The sequence below is a fragment of the Aotus nancymaae genome, unplaced genomic scaffold (genome assembly GCF_030222135.1).
Source record: "Aotus nancymaae isolate 86718 unplaced genomic scaffold, 86718_ANA_hifiasm-v0.15.2.pri h1tg000007l, whole genome shotgun sequence".
In the NCBI taxonomy this organism is placed as follows: domain Eukaryota; kingdom Metazoa; phylum Chordata; class Mammalia; order Primates; family Aotidae; genus Aotus; species Aotus nancymaae.
Window position 1 is genome coordinate 3,692,952 of NW_026988418.1, and position 21,794 is coordinate 3,714,745.

The 21,794-nt window shown below is 40.9% G+C and overlaps 1 protein-coding gene across 3 annotated transcripts in view; it reads left to right on the forward strand.

Moving 5' to 3' along the window:
* ZMPSTE24 (zinc metallopeptidase STE24) overlaps positions 1-16,806 on the forward strand; it is a 52,990-nt gene extending 36,184 nt beyond the window's left edge. For 2 of the 3 annotated variants that reach the window (XM_012439102.2, XM_012439104.2), the window contains 3 exons: positions 5,563-5,667; positions 9,944-10,087; positions 15,248-16,806. In XM_012439102.2, coding sequence (XP_012294525.1) covers positions 5,563-5,667; positions 9,944-10,087; positions 15,248-15,472 — 474 coding nt within the window. In that variant the 3' untranslated portion in view covers positions 15,473-16,806. The remainder of the gene's footprint in view (positions 1-5,562; positions 5,668-9,943; positions 10,088-15,247) is intronic. The other variant, XM_012439103.2, reaches the window with a different exon arrangement.
* The last annotated feature ends 4,988 nt before the right edge of the window (positions 16,807-21,794 follow it).

The window sequence follows — 21,794 nt, forward strand, 5'->3', positions numbered from 1 at the left end:
ATTAATACAGATATCCCAGCTTTCCTTTGGTTAATGTTTGTTAGAGGTCATCTTTTTACTCAAAACAAAATTTAGATAAAATTCACATAAGATGCACCATCTTAACCATTTTAAAGTGTATAATTCAGTGGTTTATAGTATATTCACAAAGTCGTACAACCATCACCAAACCACTATCTAGTTCATCCTTTTACTTTTTACCTTGTTGTCCTTATATTTTCAATGTCTCTTGTATATGGCATGTAAATAGATTTTATTATGGTTGTTTTTAAAGCTATATTGACAGTTACTATCTTTTTATTGACAGGCTTAGTGTATTTATGTATGTTGTGATTACTGACGTATTTGAAACTGTTTCTACCGTATTATTTTATGCCCTTTGTGTCTCTTTTCTGTCTTTTCTGTGTTCCACCTCCATCTTCTCCTCACCTCAATACATACACATACACCCTTCTACTTTTTTCTAAGAACTGATTGAACGTTTCAAAAAAAATTCCACTTGGGTCATTATTCATCTTTAGAGGTTCTTATATTACTATTAGTTATTTATTTATGAGATGGAGTCTCACTCTGTCACCCAGGCTGGAGTGCAGTGGTGCTGTCTTGGCTCACTGCAACCTCCACCTCCGAGTTCAAGTGATTCTCCTGCCTCAGCCTCCCGAGTAGCTGGGATTACAGGCACCTGCCACTACATCAAGCTAGTTTTTGTATTTTTAGTAGAGATGGGGTTTCAACATCTTGGCTGGTCTTGAACTCCTGACCTCGTGATCTGCCCACCTTGGCCTCTCAAAGTGCTGGGATTACAGACCTGAGCCACCATACCTGGCCCTTGTATTACTATTCTTTTAATGATTACTGCTAAAACTTAAGCATGCCCACATAACTGAAGATCTTAAAATATACAGTATCTTCACTGTTTCCTGAACAATCCAGGATCCTTAAACACTTTGATCCCATTACCCCTTTCATCTTGTATTTTAGTTTTATCCTGTTCTGTTTATCCCCCAAATTGTCATTTTTTTTTTTTTTTTTTTTTTTTATCTTACACAGTTATTTAGATTCGCCTGTATGCTTATCTGTTTTTCTCCTTCACATTCCTTATTCACCTCACATTTTCCTTTTAGGAATCTTTTTCCTTCTTCTAGAAGTACATGCTTCTGGAATTTCTTTGGAAAATTCTGATTTTGTTTTATTTTACTCTTATTCTTGGATATCAATGAAGAAATGACAGCTCTTCTCTTACACTTTAAAGATATCATTCTGCCAGGTGCTTACACCTGTAATCTCGGCACTTTGGGAGGCCAAGGTGGGAGGGTCACTTGAACTCTGAAGTTCAAGACTAGCCTGGGCAACATAGCGAGAACTTGCCTCTACTAAAAAGAAAAATTAGCAAATTAGCTAAGTGTGATGGTGTGTATCTGTAGTCCCAGCTACTCAGGAGGCTGAGGTGGGAAGATCTTTTGAGCACAGGAGATCAAGGCTGCAGTGAGCTATGATCATGCCACTGCACTTCAGCCTGGGCAACAGAATTAAACCCTGCCTCAAAAATAAATAAATAAGATAAAGATACTGTTCTATTGTGTTCTGGATTTCTTTTTTTTTTTTTTTTTCCTTCTTTAGACAGAGTTTTGCTCTTGTCGCCCAGACTGGAGTGCAGTGGTGTGATCTAGGCTCACTGCAACCTCTGCTTCCTAGGTTCAAGCAATTCTCCTGCCTCAGCCTCCCAAGTAGCTGGGATTACAGGCGCCCGCTGCCACACTCAGCTAATTTCTATCTTTTTAGTAGAGATGGGAGTTTCACCATGTTGGCCAGGCTGGTCTCGAACTCCTGACCTCAGGTGATCCACTGGCCCTGACCACCCAAAGTGCTGGGATTACAGGAGTGAGCCACTGCACCCAGCCCACGTTCTGGATTTCTTTGTTGTTCCTGTTGAAAACATCTGCTCTGAGCTTATTGTCTTGTCTTTTTTTTTTTTTTTTACATTTACAAATGAGGATGCATATTTATATATATATATATATTTTTGTGAGGCAGAGTCTTGCTCTTGTTGCCCAGACTGGAGTGCAGTGACACAATCATAGATCACTGTAGCTTAGACTTCTGGGCTCAAGCCATCTTCCCATCTTAGCCTCTGAAATAGCTGATATGATAAGTGCACACCACTGTACCTGGCTAATTAAAAAAATTTTTTTTACAGAGCCAGGGTCTCATTATGTTGCCCAGGCTAGTCTGTGACTTTTTGTTCCTTAATTTACTCCTTTACTTTTGTAGAAAACATCCTCTAGTATCTTCCTGAGAAAGACTACATAGGTAAAGTTTTGAGTTTGTATACTTACAATGCCTTCATTTTTCTGTCATACTGGCTTGCTACTTAGACTGGGTATAGATTTTTAGATTGGAAATACTTTTCTTGTAGGATTGTGAAGCCATTGTTTCATTGCCTGCTTGATTCCAACACTGCCGCTGAAATATCTGAAGTCATTCAGATTGTTCATCCTGGCCAGGCATGGTGGCTCACGCCTGTAATTCCAGCACTTTGAGAGGCCGAGGCAGGCAGACAACTTGAGGCTAGGACTTCGAGACCAGCCTGGTCAACATAATGAAACCCCAGTCTCTACAAAAAAATATAAAAAATAACTGGGCATGGTAGCTCATGCCTGTAATCCCAGTACTCGGGAGGCTGAGGCACAAGAATTGCTTGAACCTGGGAGGTGGAGGTTGCAGTGGACCGAGATCCTGCCACTGCACCCCAGCCTGAGTGACAGGGTGAGACCCTGTCTTTAAAAAAAAAAAAAATTATTTATTTTGTTATGCCAGCCAAGAAAAAAAAAAGAAAAATAATAATTTTTTTTAAAAGGCAAAAAAATTACTGATCCTTGTGTTAGTTTTTTCTCTTTTCTTTTCTGGAAGTTTGTCAGATCTTTCTCTGTTTCAGTGTTCTAAAATTTCACATACCTTGGTGGGGATCTGTTTTCATCCACTGTGATATATACATTAGGCCCTTTTATTCTGGAAATTGAGGTCCTGTGGTTGTAAGAAATTTTCTGGAATTATTTTGTTGATTTTTCATCTCTCCATTTTTAAAAATTCTCTTTTCAGAGCTCCTCTTACTCGAGTGCTGGATTTCTTATACTGAACTCTCCTATCTTTTTAACCCTCTTTTCCATTTTAAAAAATACCGCTTTCTGCTTTTTCCTTCATCATCTTCCAATCCTTTTATTGAACTTTGATTTCTAAGAATTTTTTTATCTGAATTTTCCATTTTACAGCATTTACTTATTTTTCCTCGGGTGCAGTATCTTAATTTTCTAAACTTTCCCTTTATATAATTTATTTATTACATGTTGCTTTTTTTCTGGATCACATCTTCCATGTTAACAGCTTACTTCGTATATCTGGTAAATCCTTGGTTATTTGCCCCTTAGTAAGAGAATGGGACTAAAAACATGACTGGAACTTCTGAACCTGAAGACATATTAATTTTGAGTTTCACTATAGGGTCTTCTGGGTGGGCATTTTGTTGAGGGAACAATTGGTGTCAGTGTCCTTAGGTCCTTCCGAGTAGGACAGTCAGGGTACCCAGGGAGTACAGTTTTCTGCCTAGAGAGTAAGTATTCTGGGAGCCAAGTATAGGGAGAGGCCTCTGTTGGGAGAGGGAGTCCTCAGTATTCAGCATACCCTGTCAGTAGGCAACTAGGTACATGGTATATTGCTAGTGTACCCTGGCCTTTAACTATGTCAGAACCTCTAGAGTTGGAGAAGGAATCTGGAGCTTTAAACGTTTATCAAACAGTTCTCACCCAATTCTTACTTTAGCTCCCTCCTCCTTTTTCCTCATTTCCAGAAGTAACTGGTGCTGTTATTTCCTAAGTCCTTTGAAGACTCAGTGGTATAAATCAGGTGTTTCTCTATTTTTTCTGCTCCTGCCTTATGGTTCAACTTGCTTTGGTCTGTTTAGCCCATTATCATTTTTCTGCTTTTCCACCTCCAAAATGTTGCTATTTTTTTCTCTCCTGTTTTCCCCATCCTCTGGGTTTACATCTTTTTTTAAAAAAACAAACAAACAAACAAAAACCTTTTGATGTCAGTGTTCCTCCTGATAACTTACCTTGGAAGTTACCATTTCTTTGTATTCTTAGTAGAGAGGGGGTTTCACTATGTTGGCCAGGATGGTCTTGACCTCTTGACCTCGTGATGCACCTGCCTTGGCCTCCCAAAGTGCTGGGATTACAGGCGTGAGCCACCGCGCCCAATTGGAAGTTACCATTTCTTAAATGGCAATTAATGGTGTACTTTTTGAATCATGAGTGATATATACTCATTTTTAGATATTTTGGAAAATAGGAAAGATATAAAATAATTAAACGTTGCTCTGGTCCTACCATATAGAAATAACTACTGTTGGCCGGGCACAGTGGCTCATGCTTATAATCTCAGCACTTTGGGAGGCTGAGGGTGGTGGATAACCTGAGGTCAGGAGTTCGGGACCAGCCTGACCAACATGGTGAAACCCCGTCTCTACTGAAAATACAAAAATTAGCGGGGCGTAGTGGCACATGCCTGTAATTCCAGCTACTCGGGAGGCTGAGGCAGGAGAATTGCTTGAACCCGGGAGGCAGAGGTTGCATTGAGTCGAGATCGCGCCATTGCACTCCAGCCTGGGCAGCAAGAGCAAAACTCCATCTCAAAAAAAAACAAAAAAAAAAAAAAGGAAAAGAAAATAACTACTGTTAACATTTGCATATACTTTCAGTCTATTTTTTTATATTTGTATATTTTATATACACATTCACATTGTTTCATAATTAGAATCATACTATATGTTTTTAGTTTGTATCTTGCTTTCTTCACCTAATAAATCATTTTCCAATGTCAGAACATTTTTTTTTTTTTTTTTTTTGAGATAGAGTCTCACTCTGTTGCCCAGGTTGGAGTGCAATGGCGTGATCACGGCTCACTGCAGCCTATGTCTCCCAGTTTCAAGTGATTCTCATGCCTCAGCCTCCCGAGTAGCTGGGATTACAGGGGTGTACTACCACGCCTGGCTAATATTTTGTATTTTGAGTAGAGACAGGATTTCGATATGTTGGCCAGGCTAGTCTCAAACTCCTGGCCTCAAGTTATCTCCCCACCTTGGTTTCCCAAAGTGTTGGGATTATAGCCATGAGCCAATGCATTTGGCCGTAATCTTTGAAAACAAAATTTCTAATGGTTTTGTTTTGTAATATGACTGTCATATGACTTAATCATGATTTATTTAACTATTGTCCCGTTAATAAAGATTTCTATTTCTTCCAGTTTTTTCTCCTAATCTAAGTTAGTCTAGATTGTAAGCTTTATGTAGTCTAAAAATGTCTGTCTTGTTCATCATTCTGTCTTCAGTGTCTAATCCACTGTCTCATATGGAGTGGTGGTTCAGGGAATATTTTGTTAAGACAAGGAACAGTTTTGAACAAAACTCTGATTATTTCTTTAAGTTAGAATCTATGAAGGGCTGTTACTGGGTTAAAAGATAAAACTTTTTAAAGGTTCTCGATTTATTTTCCTTTTTTTTTTATTCAGAATAAGAAACAAGGATGTAAAAATGAGGAGGTACTCGCTGTACTAGGTCATGAACTGGGGCACTGGAAGTTGGGACACACGGTCAAAAATATCATTATTAGCCAGGTAAGTATAGAGTGACAATTCTTTTTTTATGGCATGGTAGTCAAATTAGAATTATGGCAGGGATGAGAGGTCATATAAGAGAGGTCAAGACAGACTCCACAGCCAGGCTACCTGGTTTCCCATCACAGCTCCCTGACTTACTACCTGTGTGACCTCAGGCAAGTTCCTTAATCTCCACCTCTGTCCGACACCTCATTGAACTATAATACCTCATAGGACTGCTTAAGAATTGAGTGAGTTAATACTTGTAAAGAGTTTAGACTAGCACCTGGAACATGGTGAGTACTATATAAATTATTGTTATCACCACCATCATCACCCCCAGAGTAAGAACTTGGAAGATCAAAAGGAACAAGCCTAGGTAAGTTGGACATTAAAATGCCTTTTTTTTGTTTAATTTTTTTTTTTTTTTTTTTGAGATGGAGTCTTGCTCTGTTGCCCAGGCTGGAGTGCAGTGGTGTGATCTCGGCTCACTACAACATCTACCTCCCAGGTTCAAGTGATTTTCCTATCTTGGCCTCCCAAGTAGCTGGGACTGTAGGCACCTGTCACTACACCTGGCTAATTTTTGTATTTTTAGTAGAGATGGGGTTTTGCCATGTTGGCCAGGCTGGTCTGAAAGTCCTGATCTCAGGTGACGCGCCCACGTTGGCCTCCCAAAGTGTTGGGATTATAGGCGTGAACCACCACGCCCAGCCTAAAATGCTTTTTAAGAAACATTTTTTTCTTTTTCTTTTTGAAACAGGGTCTTGCTCTGTCACCCAGGCTAGAGTGCAGTGATGTGATCTCAGCTCACTGCAACCTCTGCCTCCCAGATTCAAGCCATCCTCCAGCCTTTGCCTCCCTAGCAGCTGAGACCACAGGTGTATGCCACCACACCCAGCTAATTTTTTTGTATTTTTGGTGGAGACCAGTTTCCACTGTGTTGCACTGGCTGGTCTCAAATTCCTAAGCTCAATCGATCCACTTGCCTTGGCCTCCCAAAGTGTTGGGATTACAGGTATAAGTCACCATGCCCAGTCTAAAACATTTTTTTTTTTCACTTAAAAGTTATTATATATTCACTGAAAATTATAGAAATATAAAGAAGAAAACAATTCCAATAGTGTTTCTCCTCTGGGTTTTAAAACGTCTAAACCAACAGATGTTTAGGCTTTGGGTGAAAAGGCACTGTATCATGTTGACTAGTTCTGAGCATATGTGGCCTTAACTGAATCATCAGTGGGTCTTCATACCTTTAAAAAGGCATGGTGGCTCACACCTGTAATCCCAACACTTGGAAGGTTGAAGAGGGAGGATCACTTGAGGCCAGGAGTTTGAGACCAGCCTGGGCAACATAGCAAGACCCCTTCTCTCCAAAAGGTTGAAAAATTAGCTGGGCTTGGTGGTATCCACCTGTAGTCCTAGCTACTTGGGAGGCTAGGACGGGAGGATTTCTTGAGCCCAGGAGGTCAAGGCTGTAGTGAGCCATGATCACAACACTGTACTCCAGCCTGGGTGACAAGGAGACCCTGTCTCAAAAAAAATTAAAATAAAAAGGCCAGCTGGTTCTGGGTGATGGATTATAGGGGAAGATTTGTGAACTCCTGTGGGCACTTTCCTATATCTTCAGTATAGAAATGAATTCCTTGGCTTGAACCTATGTTGTGTGGATACATGGCACTGAATAAGATTAAATAAGCCCAGGTCCAAGTTCAATTGAGTTTTCAGTCTAATAAGGAAAATTACTGCCCCTTCCATGAAGGAAGGGATCCAATGGAATCAGCCTACCACAAGATGACTGTCTGGTCCCTGAGATGTGGTGCCTTATCAAGGCTGGGATTGATTGCTTCTGTGAACAGATTGGGCATTTGGCAGGTGCCAGTGGGGAGGATGTCTGTGTTGACCAATACATTAACTCCATCTTTGTCACCGTGGCCACTCTGTTCATAAGTCCCTTGACCAAGTCATGGAGTGGCTATGGAGAAAGACTAACTGACCTTCACCTAGCAGGTATCTTCCCCACTTGATCAAGAACCTCTTTGACCATGGGACTCTGGGTGAACATTAATATTAGGTCAACTATAATGAAACTCTGCGGTAATTTTGGACTTTTTCTCACACAGCACTTTTCCAAATCTCCTTGTTGGCCATTCTCTATTTTTTTCCAAGGCACTAATTATCCAGCCAAACCATTTTTTTTCCCACTGCCGATGAATTAGCGTATATATCCTTGGCTCAGGCCCTCTCTTCTGCCAGACTGAGTAGACAGTGAGATGCACACCTTAAAGTCGCCCTCACTGAGAGTATTTCCCTTCACCACTGTCTTCCAAGACCATCCCTGAGTGGCCCTGTAATGCCACAGCAGTCCACTTTCACGTGGTGCCAGCATATTGTACTAAGCTACTTGTAAAATAGGCTCTGATTTTTTTCCTGTTCAGTTAAATGATTATAGGGAATGGCATATGAGCAAGCGTTGCTTGAGGGTTATATGGTGGCAGGAGTTGGTATACTAGAGTATGAGCCACCTGCTTATTTAACTTACTGGTGTTTCATAACTGGCTTCATTTCCACTCCTATATCTACCACTTATCCTTGATGATGGAATGCTTCTGGGCACACTAGTTTCCTGGCTAGGCAGATTAACATAGAATCAGGAGGAATAGTTCAGGTTGCAGGATCCCGTGGCCAGGAATTCAGTCTGTAGTAGGGCCCAGTAGCAAACCAAAAGTTATTTTTCAAAATGGTTAAATGACAAAAGTGGATGCACAGATTATAAGTGTAGGAGACTTCACTGAGTTTTCTGTTGGAACTTATACTGAATCCACTGAGTTATAAGGGTGAGTGGTGAAGCTACCTGTACTTTGTCCTGGGGCAGCTGGTGAGCCTTCTTATGCTCCGAGCCCCGTTCTAAGCTAGCAACTTCTTGGGTCATCTGGTAAATGGTTTGGAGCAACACACTTAAAAAAGGCACATGTGTCTGGCGGGGCACGGTGGCTCACGCCTGTAATCCTAGCAGTTTGGGAGGCCGAGGTGGGTGGATCACCTGAGGTCAGGAGTTCAAGACCAGCCTGGCCATCATGGTGAAACCCCATCTTTTTTTTTTTTTTTTTTTTTTAAAAAAAAGGCACATGTGGCCTCCAAGATCCTAATTTGCTACAGAAAAAGAATGGTGTGTGTTCTCCAACCTTACTCCAAGAGGTGGTATTTTGGTACAGATTTTTTATTTTTTCCCCTGCCTTTTTTTTTTTTTTTTTTTGAGATGGAGTCTCACTCTGTCACCCAGGCTGGAATTCAATAGTGCAATCTTGGCTCACTGCAACCTCTGCCTCTCGGGTTCAAGTGATTCTCCTGCCTCAGCCTCCCAAGTAGCTGGGGCTACAGGCCTGTGCCACCATGCCCAGCTAATTTTTGTATTTTTATTAGAGATGGAGTTTCACCTTGTTGGCCAGTATGGTCTCGATCTCCTGACCTTGTAATCTGCCTGCCTCAGCCTCCCAAAGTGCTGGGATTACAGGCATGAGCCACTGTGCCTGGCCTCTCCTGACCTTTCTAACTATTCAGTACAGTTCCAGTGAGCCTGGAAAAGGTTCAAGGGAAGCCTGTTGCTTTGGAGCCTCCACTTCAAGGTCAGGTGGGAGGCGTTGTATGTGATTACAGTCTTATAAAACAAGGCCAGAATCCATTCTAGCCCTTCACCCTTTTACAAAGAGAAAATATCCCATTGCTATTGACCACTTCAAACCCTCAATTACAAGAGGCTCAACTTAAGCCTGCTCTTATAGAAAATGATATAGTTTATACATTTGGGAACATTTTATTTTACCTTTAAAAATAAAAGTGAAACTAAAAACTACTGGCAGAGCAGTGTGGCTCATACCTGTAATCCCAGCACTTTGAGAGGCCTAGGTGGGTGGATCACCTGAAGTCAAGAGATCGAGACCATCCTGGCCAACATGGTGAAACCCTGTCTCTACTAAAAAATACAAAAATTAGCTGGGTGTGGTGGTGCGCACCTGAAGTCCCAGCTACTTGGGAGGCTGAGGCAAAGAATTGCTTGAACCTGGGAGGTGGAGGTTGCAGTGAGCAGAGATTGTGCCACTGCAAACCAGCCTGGGCAACAAATTTATTATCAAAAAAATAATAAATAAATAAATACTACTTAAATAACTTTTTCTGTGATCACACTAATACCTTTCTTAAAATCACACTGATTTCTTAGACTTTATGGATGCTACTGATCCCATAGTGAAATCAGCTTGGTAATAACTTAGAAATTTCATGTCCTTCTTTCTAGATGAATTCTTTCCTGTGTTTTTTTTTATTTGCTGTATTAATTGGTCGAAAAGAGCTTTTTGCTGCATTTGGTTTTTTTGATAGCCAACCCACACTAATTGGACTATTGATCATCTTCCAGTTTATTTTTTCACCTTACAATGAGGTAATGTATAATCTTTAAAATTATCACACATATGCTCTTGCCTGCTTCAAATCTAGAGCTTTCAGGATAGTAAAAAAGGAAATAAAACAGTTTTAACAAGTAGATGAAACAAAGTCTTTTAGTCCCCTGATTTACTGGTCAGTATGATAAAGTGGCAGAAAAATTTAAGCCCAAATAAATAAATGCTTACATACTCTTAGGAAAATATAAGTAGAAAATTAGACTTTAGTGGTGAACGCCTTAAAGGACTTGGTAGATGGAGATTATTGGAATGCTGTGTCCTAAGCCACATATTCACCAGTGCTTGGGTAAAAATGTTATGCGTGTGAGGGGACAAAGCAAACACTAACTGAGTCTATGTACAGCTCAGTAAGGGAGGCTTAGTGACTGTTGCTCTGCACTATGACCACCTGCCTCCATATAGCTTGAGGAATCCACCCAGGAACCACAAAATCAAAATTGGGTATTTTGTGGTAAATGAAGCTTAAGAACACTGCTCTGTGATAGCTCATTAGCAATATTCCATATGAGTAATAAGACATAGGTTAATGAGACTATATAACAAACCTGAAAATGGCAACATTTCATGATGTTTGGTAAGGCTTCCAAATTAAGCTAAGAAATATTGAAGATCTTTAGGTATCTCCATTCAAAGGAATTCCTTCTTGGGATAGATTGTAGAGTTAAGTTGTTGAGATGAGCTAAATTAATCGTATTTTATTTTTTTATTATGTGTGGTGGGGATACCAGGAAAGAAAAATGGAGGGGCATAGATCATATTTGTATAGCACTGTCCACATAAATGAAATAAATTTGGCAGATAACTGAGATGTATTATCTTTAAACTGTTTTTTGTTTGTTTGTTTGTTTGTTTGTTTGTTTTGAGACAGAGTCTCGCTCTGTCGCCCAGGCTGGAGTGCAGTGGCTTAATCTCAGCTCACTGCAACCTCTGCCTCCCCGGTTCAAACAGTTCTCCTGCCTGAGCCTCCTGAGTAGTTGGGATTATAGGCACCCGCCACCACACCCAGCTAATTTTTGTATTTTTAGTAGAGACGGGGTTTCACTATGTTGGCTAGGTTGGTCTCAAACTCCTGACCTCCACCCGTCTCGGCCTCCCAAAGTGCTGGGATTACAGGCGTGAGCCACTGAGACAAGCTTTAAACTCTTAAAGTTTCAATTTTTGTTTTAACTTTTGTTGAAAATATTTATAAAATGTCGTGTGTAGTTTGTTACTGCTTAAAACAGAGGTTACAGAATTCCTTATAATGATAGTTTCATTTCTGTCTTCTCTCACAATTCAGGTCTGCCTTAAGGACACTGAGCAATGTATACTAAATGACCCCAGATGGCTCTCTGCTTTTATTTGATGGTTATGCTATTTCTTTCTTTTATTTAATGAATTTTTACATTTGTTTATTTCTTTGTTTTTTTTTTTTTTTGAGACAGACTCTCCCTCTTTTGCCCAGGCAAGAGTGCAGTGGCGCAATAAAGCAATTTTCCTGCCTCAGCCTCCCAAATAGCTTGGATTACAGGCCCCTGCCACCACACCGAGCTAATTTTTGTATTTTTAATAGAGATGGGGTTTCACCATGTTGGCCATAGTTGGCCAAGCTGATCTTGAACTCCAGACCTCAGGTAATCCGCCTACCTCGGCCTCCCAAAGTGCTGGGATTATAGGTGTGAGCCACTGTGCCGGCTACATTTGTTTCCTTATTGTCAGGCTGATAATCCTCGCTACTATCAGTGTGACTTTCTATTATAGGCATTATCCCTGTCTAATTTTCTTCTTTAGCCTGCTATAGACTGGATAATTAAACTCATTAAGTAAGAGTTACTAGATTCTGACTGAGTAGGAGGGTCTTTAAAGGCTGGTAGTAAGTAGTGCTGGTGGTTATCGTTTGTGGCATCTATTTTGGCTGCTCCAGGGTTTTTTTCCTTTTGTTTTGTTACATTCAATAGTTGAGTTCACTTTTTAAAATACTTAAATATATAGGGTATTAATTGAAATTTGGTTAATAGGCCAGGCATGGTGGCTCACACTTGTAATTCCAGCACTTTGGGCAGTCGAGGCAGGCAGATTACTTGAGGTCAGGAGTTCGAGACCAGGCAGAAGTTGCAGTGAGCAGAGATTGTGCCACTGCCCTCCAGCCTGGGTGGCAGAGGGAGACTTGTCTCAAAAAAAAAATAAAATAAAAAATAAGAAAGAAATGTGGTTAATCCACAGAGGTATTAGCAACTGTTTTAAAAACCTTGGAGATGGGTCAGGTGCGGTATGGCTCATTCCTGTAATCACATTGTGTTGAAAGGCCAAGTCAGGAGGATCACTTGAGGCCAAGAGTTCAAGACCAGCTGGGACAATATAGTGAGATGCCATCTCTACAAAAAAAAAAAAAAAAAAAAAAAATTAGCCATAGTCCCAGCTACTCGAGAGTCTGAGGCAGGAGGATTACTTCACTTGAGGCCAGGTGTTCAAGGTTATAAATGAGCAATGATCACACCACTGCACTCTAGCCTGGATGACAGAGTGACACCCTGTCTCAAAAACAAAACCAAAACAAAACTAAACAAAAAAACGGCCGGGCTAGGTGGCTCATGCCTGTAATCCCAGCACTTTGGGAGGCTGAGGCGGGTGGATCACTTGAGGTCGGGAGTACAAAACCAGTCTGGCCAACATGGTGAAACTTTGTCTCTACTAAAAATAAAACAATTAACTGGGCATGGTTGTGCATGTCTGTAATCCCAGCTACTCAGGAGGTTGAGGCAGGAGAATTGCTTGAACCCGGGAGGCAGAGTTTGCAGTGAGCCGAGATTGCGACACTGCACTCCAGCCTGGGCAACAGAGTGAGACTTGTCTCAAAAAAAAATAATAATAAAAGAAAAAGAAATATGGTTAATCCACAGAGATATCAGCAACTGTTTTAAAAACTTTGGCGATGGGTCAGGTGTGGTGTGGCTCATTCCTGTACTCCCACTGTGTTGGTAGGCCAAGTCAGGAGAATCACTTGAGGCTAAGAGTTCAAGACCAGTTGGGGCAATATAAATATACCAAGATGCCATCTCTACAGAAAAAAAAAAAAATCTAGCCCATAGTCCCAGCTACTCAGGAGGCCGAGGTGGGTGGATCGCTTGAAGTCGGGAGTTCAAGTCTAGCCTGGCCACCACAATAGAGCCCCATCTCTACTAAAAATACAAAAATTAGTTGGGTGTGGATGTGCATGCCTGTAATCCCAGCTACTCAGGAGGCTGAGGCAGGAAAATCGCTTGAACCAGGACCTGGGAGGCGGAGGTTACAGTAGCCGGGAGCGTGCCACTGCACTGGGCAACAAAATGAGACTCTGTCTCAAACGAAACAAAACCAAATAATAAAAAAATGCTTTGGAGAGTCCAGGGTACTTCTTTCAAAAGGTTAACTGTTTAAGCAGAAAATCTATGTTTAATGTCAGAGTTTAAAGAGGTCTCCATAGGAAAGGACATTTTCCTGGGGGAAATGGGAAAATTGCCCTATTAAGCAGAGTTTGGAAACATACAACAAAACAGGTGCAAGTTAGTATCTGTTTATGTTTTTATGTCTTACAATGAGAATCAAAGAAAAGTTTACCTGGGAGACTTAAAATCGGAAGAGAGTGAAAGAGAACAGGATTTATATGAGATTAGTTAATGATTCTGTCCCTAAAAGTATAATCAAGATTTTAAAAAATTCAGACGGAATTCAATTATTAGTTTTGAACATATCTGAGAAGCTATTAGAGACTCTCACATTTAATTTTCAAACTGTGTATTTGCTACTGGCAAATAAACATGAGACTTTTAAACTTTTTTTTTCTTAAATGTTTAATGCCAAAATGCTTTAAAAAATAGAAATCATGTCATTTAACCTGCAGTATGCAAAGAAATTATTTTTCCCTCAGAATTTATATTTTCAAATGAAATTATTTCCTTCATAGTGGTCACCTTCAGAAATCATATACTTATTCTGATGATGCTGCCATAGCTCAGAACACTTCAGAAAACCCAATTTTGAGACTATCATTAGAGGCTCATTCGTGGCATATTTTTAAGAATATTCTCAGTGAAGACTGTCATTATCCTTTAAAGGTGGATAAGTGATCAAGAATATTTTTAAAAATAGAGTCTGAATATAAATTACCATGACATAACTCTGATTCTGAGAAAGGTGATGTGCATTGGTTTTAGATTCTCTAAGAATGTAAGTACTACCACCTTTCAGCTGTGTGACCTCCAGCAAGTCAGCTCACCTCCTGGAGCTTCACCTTTTCCATCTGTAAAGCAGGAGTAAGAGGCTGTTGGAGAATTCATAAAGTCCCAGCTCAGTTCCTGCTGCATGGCAGATTTTCAAAACTTGATATTTTTCACTAAGGATAGCATTCATTTGGATATATAGGTTAGGTGTTCCTTATTCAGAATGCTTGAGACCAGAGCATTTCAGATTTCAGATTTTTTTGGATTTTGGAATAATTATGTTATATATACTGGTTAAGCATCTCTAATCCAAGAATCTAAAAAATCTGAAATCTAAAAATACTCTAGTAACATGACTTTTTTTTTTTTTTTTGAGATGTAGTCTCACTGTGTCACCCAGGCTATAGTGTAATGGCACAATCTCAGCTCATTGCAACCTCCACCTCCCAGGTTCAAACAGTTCTCCTGCCTCAGCCTCCCAAATAGCTGAGATTACAGGAGTGCACCAGCACACCCAGGTAATTTTTGTATTTTTAGTAGAGATGGGGTTTCACCATGTTGGCCAGGCTTGTCTCGAACTCCTGACCTCAGGTGGTCCACCTGCCTTGGCCTCCCAAAGTGCTTCGAATACAGGTGTGAGCCACTGCTTCTGGCCTGAGCATGACTTTTGAGTCTCTAGTCAGCACTCAAAAAGTTTCAGATTTTGAAACATTTCAGATTTCAAATTTCCGGTTAGGGATGTTTAACTTGTATATCTGTTTCTGGCCTGTTTAGTTGGGGAAAATAAGGCTCAATTTATAATTTCCTCACCATAGGTCCCCTAAATATTAGTGATCTCTCTTCTGTCCTGCCATTTCTCTTATCCCAAGCCAAAACTTCCTCTACAGTCTCAGCTCAGGTAACCTTCAGTGACAATGAAGAGGTGAACAGTGGCTAAAACCTTTTCATTTACTTTTTCAGGTTCTTTCTTTTTGCCTAACAGTCCTAAGCCGCAGATTTGAGTTTCAAGCTGATGCATTTGCCAAGAAACTTGGGAAGGCTAAAGACTTATATTCTGCTTTAATCAAACTTAACAAAGATAACTTGGGATTCCCTGTTTCTGACTGGTTGTTCTCAATGTGGCATTATTCTCATCCTCCACTGCTAGAGAGACTTCAAGCTTTGAAAAGTACGAAGCAACACTGAGATGCCCAGGGTCTGTGACTAAAGACATTGATTATTTCTGTCCTGGCAGCATGTTCCAGCTCATGATGTTTTTAAACTTTTTTTTAAAAGAAAAATTAAGTACAGGAAAGCCCAGATTTAAATACATTTATTATATCGTTTCAAAAATTATTTTAATAATTCATTTCTTAAAACACTGGATGAATTTTGAAGCTTAATGTTTTTAAAGGCATAGTTTATCTTTGACATCTAATTTACCATGAAATTGTAAAATTATTTGGAAAAATACAGAACTTGTTTTATGTATATACTTATATGGAATCTGTATATGAGGTGTTTGAGGGCATATGTCTTATATGGAATCTGTATATGAGGTGTTTGAGGGCATATGTTTAAAAGGGGGAGCATCACCTCAGGAGTCCTTTCTGTGAGGTGGGAACAGTGGTCCTGAATCATTGTGCTCATACCTAAGTTGAAATCTGGTCTTAATTTCATGCTGTTATGATTTCACCTGGCCAATCAGTGTTTTAACTAAGAAAGGTAATAGTTGGTAATGCCAATGTTATTTAATTGAAAGTAGTTAGAAAAATGCTCTCCTGTTCTACCAAATTTTAAATTGTCTCTTCCCTCTCTTGCTACACACTGATCGAGAATGTCTAATAGTGCTTTGAAATTAGAAATTATGTATAGGATATTTTAAATCATTGAATTTTGTTTTTAGGAAGATCCTTGTCTTTATCTTTTTTCCCACTTGGTAGATGTGATACCATTAGGGGTAAATTGTAGCTTTTTCTCATTCATGCAGTAAATAATACATCCTTTTGCTTAGTAGAGATGGTCATATTGAACAGGTTTTGCTATGTTAAAAGTGGCAGAACATGAAAAATGAAGAAAAAATAACATGTTTTAAGCGACATAAAGGTGAAATACTGATGAATCTCTATGATATTACAGGAAAAAAATATAATTTTCCATCTCTTTCAAGGGCAGAAGAGTTTTTGTTTTTATTTTTGTAATTTTATCAGTAAGTCATAAGTACTACTTAATCAGGCCTGATTCTACTTTTGAAAATTATAATTCTTGAAATGCAGACGTTTACTTTGAAATCAAATGTCATGAAAGACATCCAGTTTTTAAAGCTGTATGTTTCACTGCTTCATATCTGTCCACTTTCTCAATGAGAACTTATTTTGTGCCTAGAGCTCTCACTCACTGATAATGTTTACCTTCTGGGCATTTATTCCAAAGTGGGATCGACTGTGCACCTTTGGTATCTGGCCATAAAGTCTCTTGCTCCACTGACATTTGGGTGATGTTTTCACATGGAAATATAATAAAAATAAAAATCTAGCTTAGTACTGCATTATTTTTTTTTTCTTTTTTTTTTTTTTTTTTTTTTTTGAGACGGAGTTTCGCTCTTGTTGCCCAGGCTGGAGTGCAATGGCGCGATCTCGGCTCATCGCAACCTCCGCCTCCTGGGTTCAGGCAATTCTCCTGCCTCAGCCTCCTGAGTAGCTGGGATTACAGGCACGCGCCACCATGCCCAGCTAATTTTCTGTATTAGTAGAGACGGGGTTTCACCATGTTGACCAGGATGGTCTCGATCTCTTGACCTCGTGATCCACCCGCCTCGGCCTCCCTAAGTGCTGGGATTACAGGCGTGAGCCACCGCGCCCGGCCTATTTTTTTTTTCTTAAGGCTAAAAAAGGAGCAGTCCTATGCCTTTTATCCAGCATCCTTTATCTGTGACTTCCTGGTCTGATAACTGCCTTTCCTTCCTTCTGTGCCTTTAAATACACATTTCAGTTCTGCACAAGTGAAATATTAAAAATTGCCAATGCAAATGTATGTACTTTGTCTTTAATTTGATATAATTTGTGTGTCATTTGTTACCTGAATGTATGTTTATTACCCTAGAGGAACTGGGTGCTAGCAATGAAGAGTGGAATGAAGAAACAGCCCTAATGATGAGTGGTGTCAGCACCACCACTGTGCCTCACACAGAGTCCTCTTCTTTGGCTTCCTCCTGCTCCGCTCCAGAGTACATCAGTTCTTGCAGATATTTCCTTGTAAGCTTCATTTGGAATCATTCCTTCTCCATCTTTATAACCTCAAATTGTCTTGGGCCTGCCTGGTCTGCTCCAGCTGCCTCTTTGGCTTTCCTTACATATGGTGGCAGTAATTAGCTTTTAAATGTGTGAATGACCTAGTCACCCACAGTTATGGATGGCAGAAGCATAGGGATGGGCCAAAGGAGACTGGTGGGTTCCTGAGATATTGACCAATCAGGGGAAGAGTGGATAGGCCAACCGAAGGAGGACAAGGTGGCACTCTGCCCTAAGATGTGCAGGTAGGTCAAAGCCTTGGGTAAAATGGCACAACTCCAGCAGGGTTGAGCTCTGAATCTAAGATAGACTCTCTGTTGTGTATATATACTGGCTTTATCTGAGTTGACCCTTTGCTGAGGTCTGAGAACTGCTAGTAAATTCTGCCTTTATTTAGGATAGGAGCAGAATTCCTGGGATCAGTTAAGTGGTTTTAGTACCAATGATGGTCCCAGCTTGCCCTTATACTTTGTATGCTCACTGTCACACCTGATCCTACATGGATTCCCTCCCTATGGAAATGCCTTTTTTTTTTTTTTTTTTAAAAAGACAGAGTTTTGCTCTTGCTGCCCAGGCTGGAGTGCAGTGGTGCAATCTTGGCTCACTGTAACCTCCACCTCCCAGATTCAAGCGATTCTCCTGCCTCAGCCTCCCAAGTAGCTGGGGTTACATGCATGTGCCACCACATCCAGCTAATTTTGTATTTTTAGTAGAGATGGGGTTTCTCCATGTTGGTCAGGCTGGTCTTGAACTCCTGACCTCAGGTGATCTGCCTGCCTCGGCCTTCCAAAGTGCTGGGATTACAAGCATGAGCCACTGCACCTGGCCTGAAACCTTCTACATGGTATTTTTTTTTTTTTTTTGAGATGGAGTCTTGCTCTGCTGCCCAGGCTGGAGTGCAGTGGTGTGATCTCAGCTCACTGCAGTCTCCACTGTCCAGGTTCAAGAGATTCTCCTGCCTCAGCCTACTGAGTAGCTGGGATTACAGGCATGTGCCACAACATCTGGCTAATTTTTGTATTTTTTTCTTTTGTTTTTTTTTAAGACTCTTGCTCTGTTGCCCAGGCTGGAGTACAGTGGCTCAATCTTGGCTCACTGCCACCTCCACCTCCTAGGTTCAAGTGATTCTCCTGCCTTAGTCTCCCGAGTAACTGGGATTACAGGCATGCACCAGCACACCTGGCTAATTTTTGTATTTTTAGTACAGATGGGGTTTCTCCGTGTTGGCCAGGATGACCTCAGGTGATTCTCCCACCTTGGCCTCCCAAAGTGCTGGGATTACAAGTGTGAGCCACCGTGCCAAGCAGATTTGTGTATTTTTAGTAAATACGAGGTTTCTCCATGTTAGCCAGGCTGTGTCTCCAGCTACTAACCTCAAGTGATCTGCCCCACTTCAGCCTCCCAAAATGCTGGGATTACAGGTGTGAGCTGCCCCGCCCAGCCATGTTCTTATATACTTTCTGTATCTTTGACTGTTTTGAGTATTCTGCCATCATTAGCAGAAAGCTAATGTACCACTTAAGGGCCTTAAGTTCTATTCTAAGGGCAAAACAAAATTACAGAAAATTTGTAATCCAAACTTATATCCAGAAACTTTTGAGACCACAGTGATGTGAGCAGGCAACTTGAAAGTATCTGTGTGTCAGGCTAAGTACAGTTTGGTGGGGAGGCAAATACAATCCATCATGAAATGGGATAGTCCCATTTAGACAATATCGATAAGGAAACCTTGGGCTCTTCTCTGTTATCCAGGATGGTTTCCAGGGAGGAGGATTTCCTGAACAGTTGACCAGAAATAGCTAGGAAAATACCCTGGTGTGTTCTAAAAACCTGTGAAGCCAGGACTGCCAATACTCAGGAAGCAGATAAGCCTTACTCTGCCCTTGGTTGAGTCAAAGCTCCCTTCTGGCTCTCTGGATGATGGTCAATAACAGGTAAAGTATAATTAGGATTATTTAGGGCTCTATAATCCAAGGTTCCACTTACTAGTAAGACTTTGGGTAAGAAACTTAACTGAGACTGTATTTCTCCATCTATCCCCACTCTACCAAGTGCTGCTCTAGGTGCTGGGGAATAGATAGTAAACAAAAGGTACAAAAATCCTCCACCTCTTAGAGTTTGCATTCTAGTATGGGGGAGACAGACACCAAAATTGATTTAATGGTGATATATGTTTTGGAGAAAAAAGAGGGGCTGAGGTGTTTGGGGTGGGGGTGGGAGTTACAATTTTATTTTATTATTATTTTTTTGAGATAGAGTTTCACTCTGTCACCCAGGCTGGAGTACAGTGGCGCGATCTCGGCTCACTGCAACCTCTGCCTCCCAGGTTCCAGTGATTCTCCTGCCTCGGCATCCTGAGTAGCTGGGATTACAGGCGTGCACCACCACACCTGGCTAATTTTTGTGTTTTTAGTAGAGATGGGATTTCACCATGTTGTCCAGGCTGGTCTCAAACTCCTGACCTCAAGTGATCCATCTGCCTTGGCCTCTCAAAGTGCCATTATTATGGGCATGAGCCACTGCACCTGGCCAGCAATTTTAAATAGGATGGTCACAAAAAGGTATCACTGAAAGTCATGTTTGAACCAAGACCTGAAGGAAGTGAGGAGGGAGGTGTTTTAGGGATGTGTCTGAGGGAAAAGCATCCCAGCCACCAGATTTTTACAGGGCCTTGTAGGCCATTATAAGAATTCATGATTTTCCTTGAGTGTGGTAGGAAGCCACTGGAGAGCTTTGAGCTAAGAAGTGACATGATCTGAATTTTTAAGAGGACCACTTTGTCTTCTATATTGAGCAAAGGTTGAAGCAGGGGACTAGTTGGGAGATGCTTGCAGTCCTTCCTGCAAGAAATAATGGTGCTAGACTGGAGTGATAGTCAGGAGGTGGTAAGTGGCTAGATTCTGGATATGTATTTAAGACTAGGCCAACAGGAGGTGCCGATGGATCAGATGTGGGGTCTAAGAGATAATGTGGGAGTGGAGGATGACTCCAGTGTATTTGGCTTAAGTAACTGAAAGGATGGAGTTGCCCTTGTGTGAGATGGGAAAGATCACAGGAGGGGGGATTCTGGAGGGGAAGATTGGAATTGTTTTGGACATGTTAAATTTGAGATGCCTATCAGACATCCAAGGGGAGGTGTTGAGTAGGCATTTAGATCAATGGATCAAGTTAAGCAGGGAGATCTGGACTGGGGACATATAGATAGAGTTTAAAGCCATGAAAGTGAATGAGAAATGAGAGGAGCCAGAGAAAAAGATGTGGTCCAAGGACGGAGTGACTCAGATACTGGAGAGGCAGGAATCTGAGAACAGTGTGGTGAGCTAAAAGCCAAAGTGAGACCAACACTTTCTTCCCATAAAAGGGAGCAAAAATTGGGGATAGTAGCTACAGGTGAGGTTGAGACAGAGATTTTATTTTTTAACATAACAAATGGGGATAATACCTACTTTACATGGCTGTGGTAGGGATGGAATGAGATAATGTTTGCAGACACTTAGCACAGTATCTAATAATATAAGAGCTCAACAATGATACTTGTTAGTGATGTTAATAATTCACCCTAATTGCTATGATGTAAATAAGCACAAAATTAACAAAACATTTCTAAACCAGCTGGCCATTAGGGTGAGGAGAGGATTGCCAGAGATATCAAGTTTGAAAGAGGAGTCAGCAGCAGCAGGTGTGGGACTCTCATCGCAGGCTGCATTCTAGAGGTGCAGTTTGGTATTGAACCTTTGCAAAGGGGCTGGCCTGTCTTGGTGCAGTGCCCTTTCTGTTAAGCTTCTAAATCTCCCTTTTCCTAATCATAAACAGGGGAATTGAGTTTCTACTTTTTTTTTTGCATCGGACTTTTGCCTCCCAAGATTCCTCTGTCAAAGGGCAGGTCCCTGTTCTCCGTAGGTGAGGGAATAATACTGGGACACTGGGCCATCTCAGAAGACATCTCAGCTGCACACACGTGGAGACCGGATCCCTTCCTTCCTGGTTTGATCATTGGTGGAGTTTCATCTGAGCATCCTGAACATATTCATTTAATAAATATTTATTGAGCACCTGCTGTGTGCCAGGCACTGTTTTATGTGCTGCAGAATAGAACAGCAAATGAGACCAAAATTTCTACCCTCATGGAGTTTATATTCTAGTGCTTTATGTTGAATAGTGCTAAGTGTGGAAGAGAAATAATAAAGCAGAATGGTATTCTGGAATATCAGGATAGGAACGAGGTCAGTTTTGAGTAA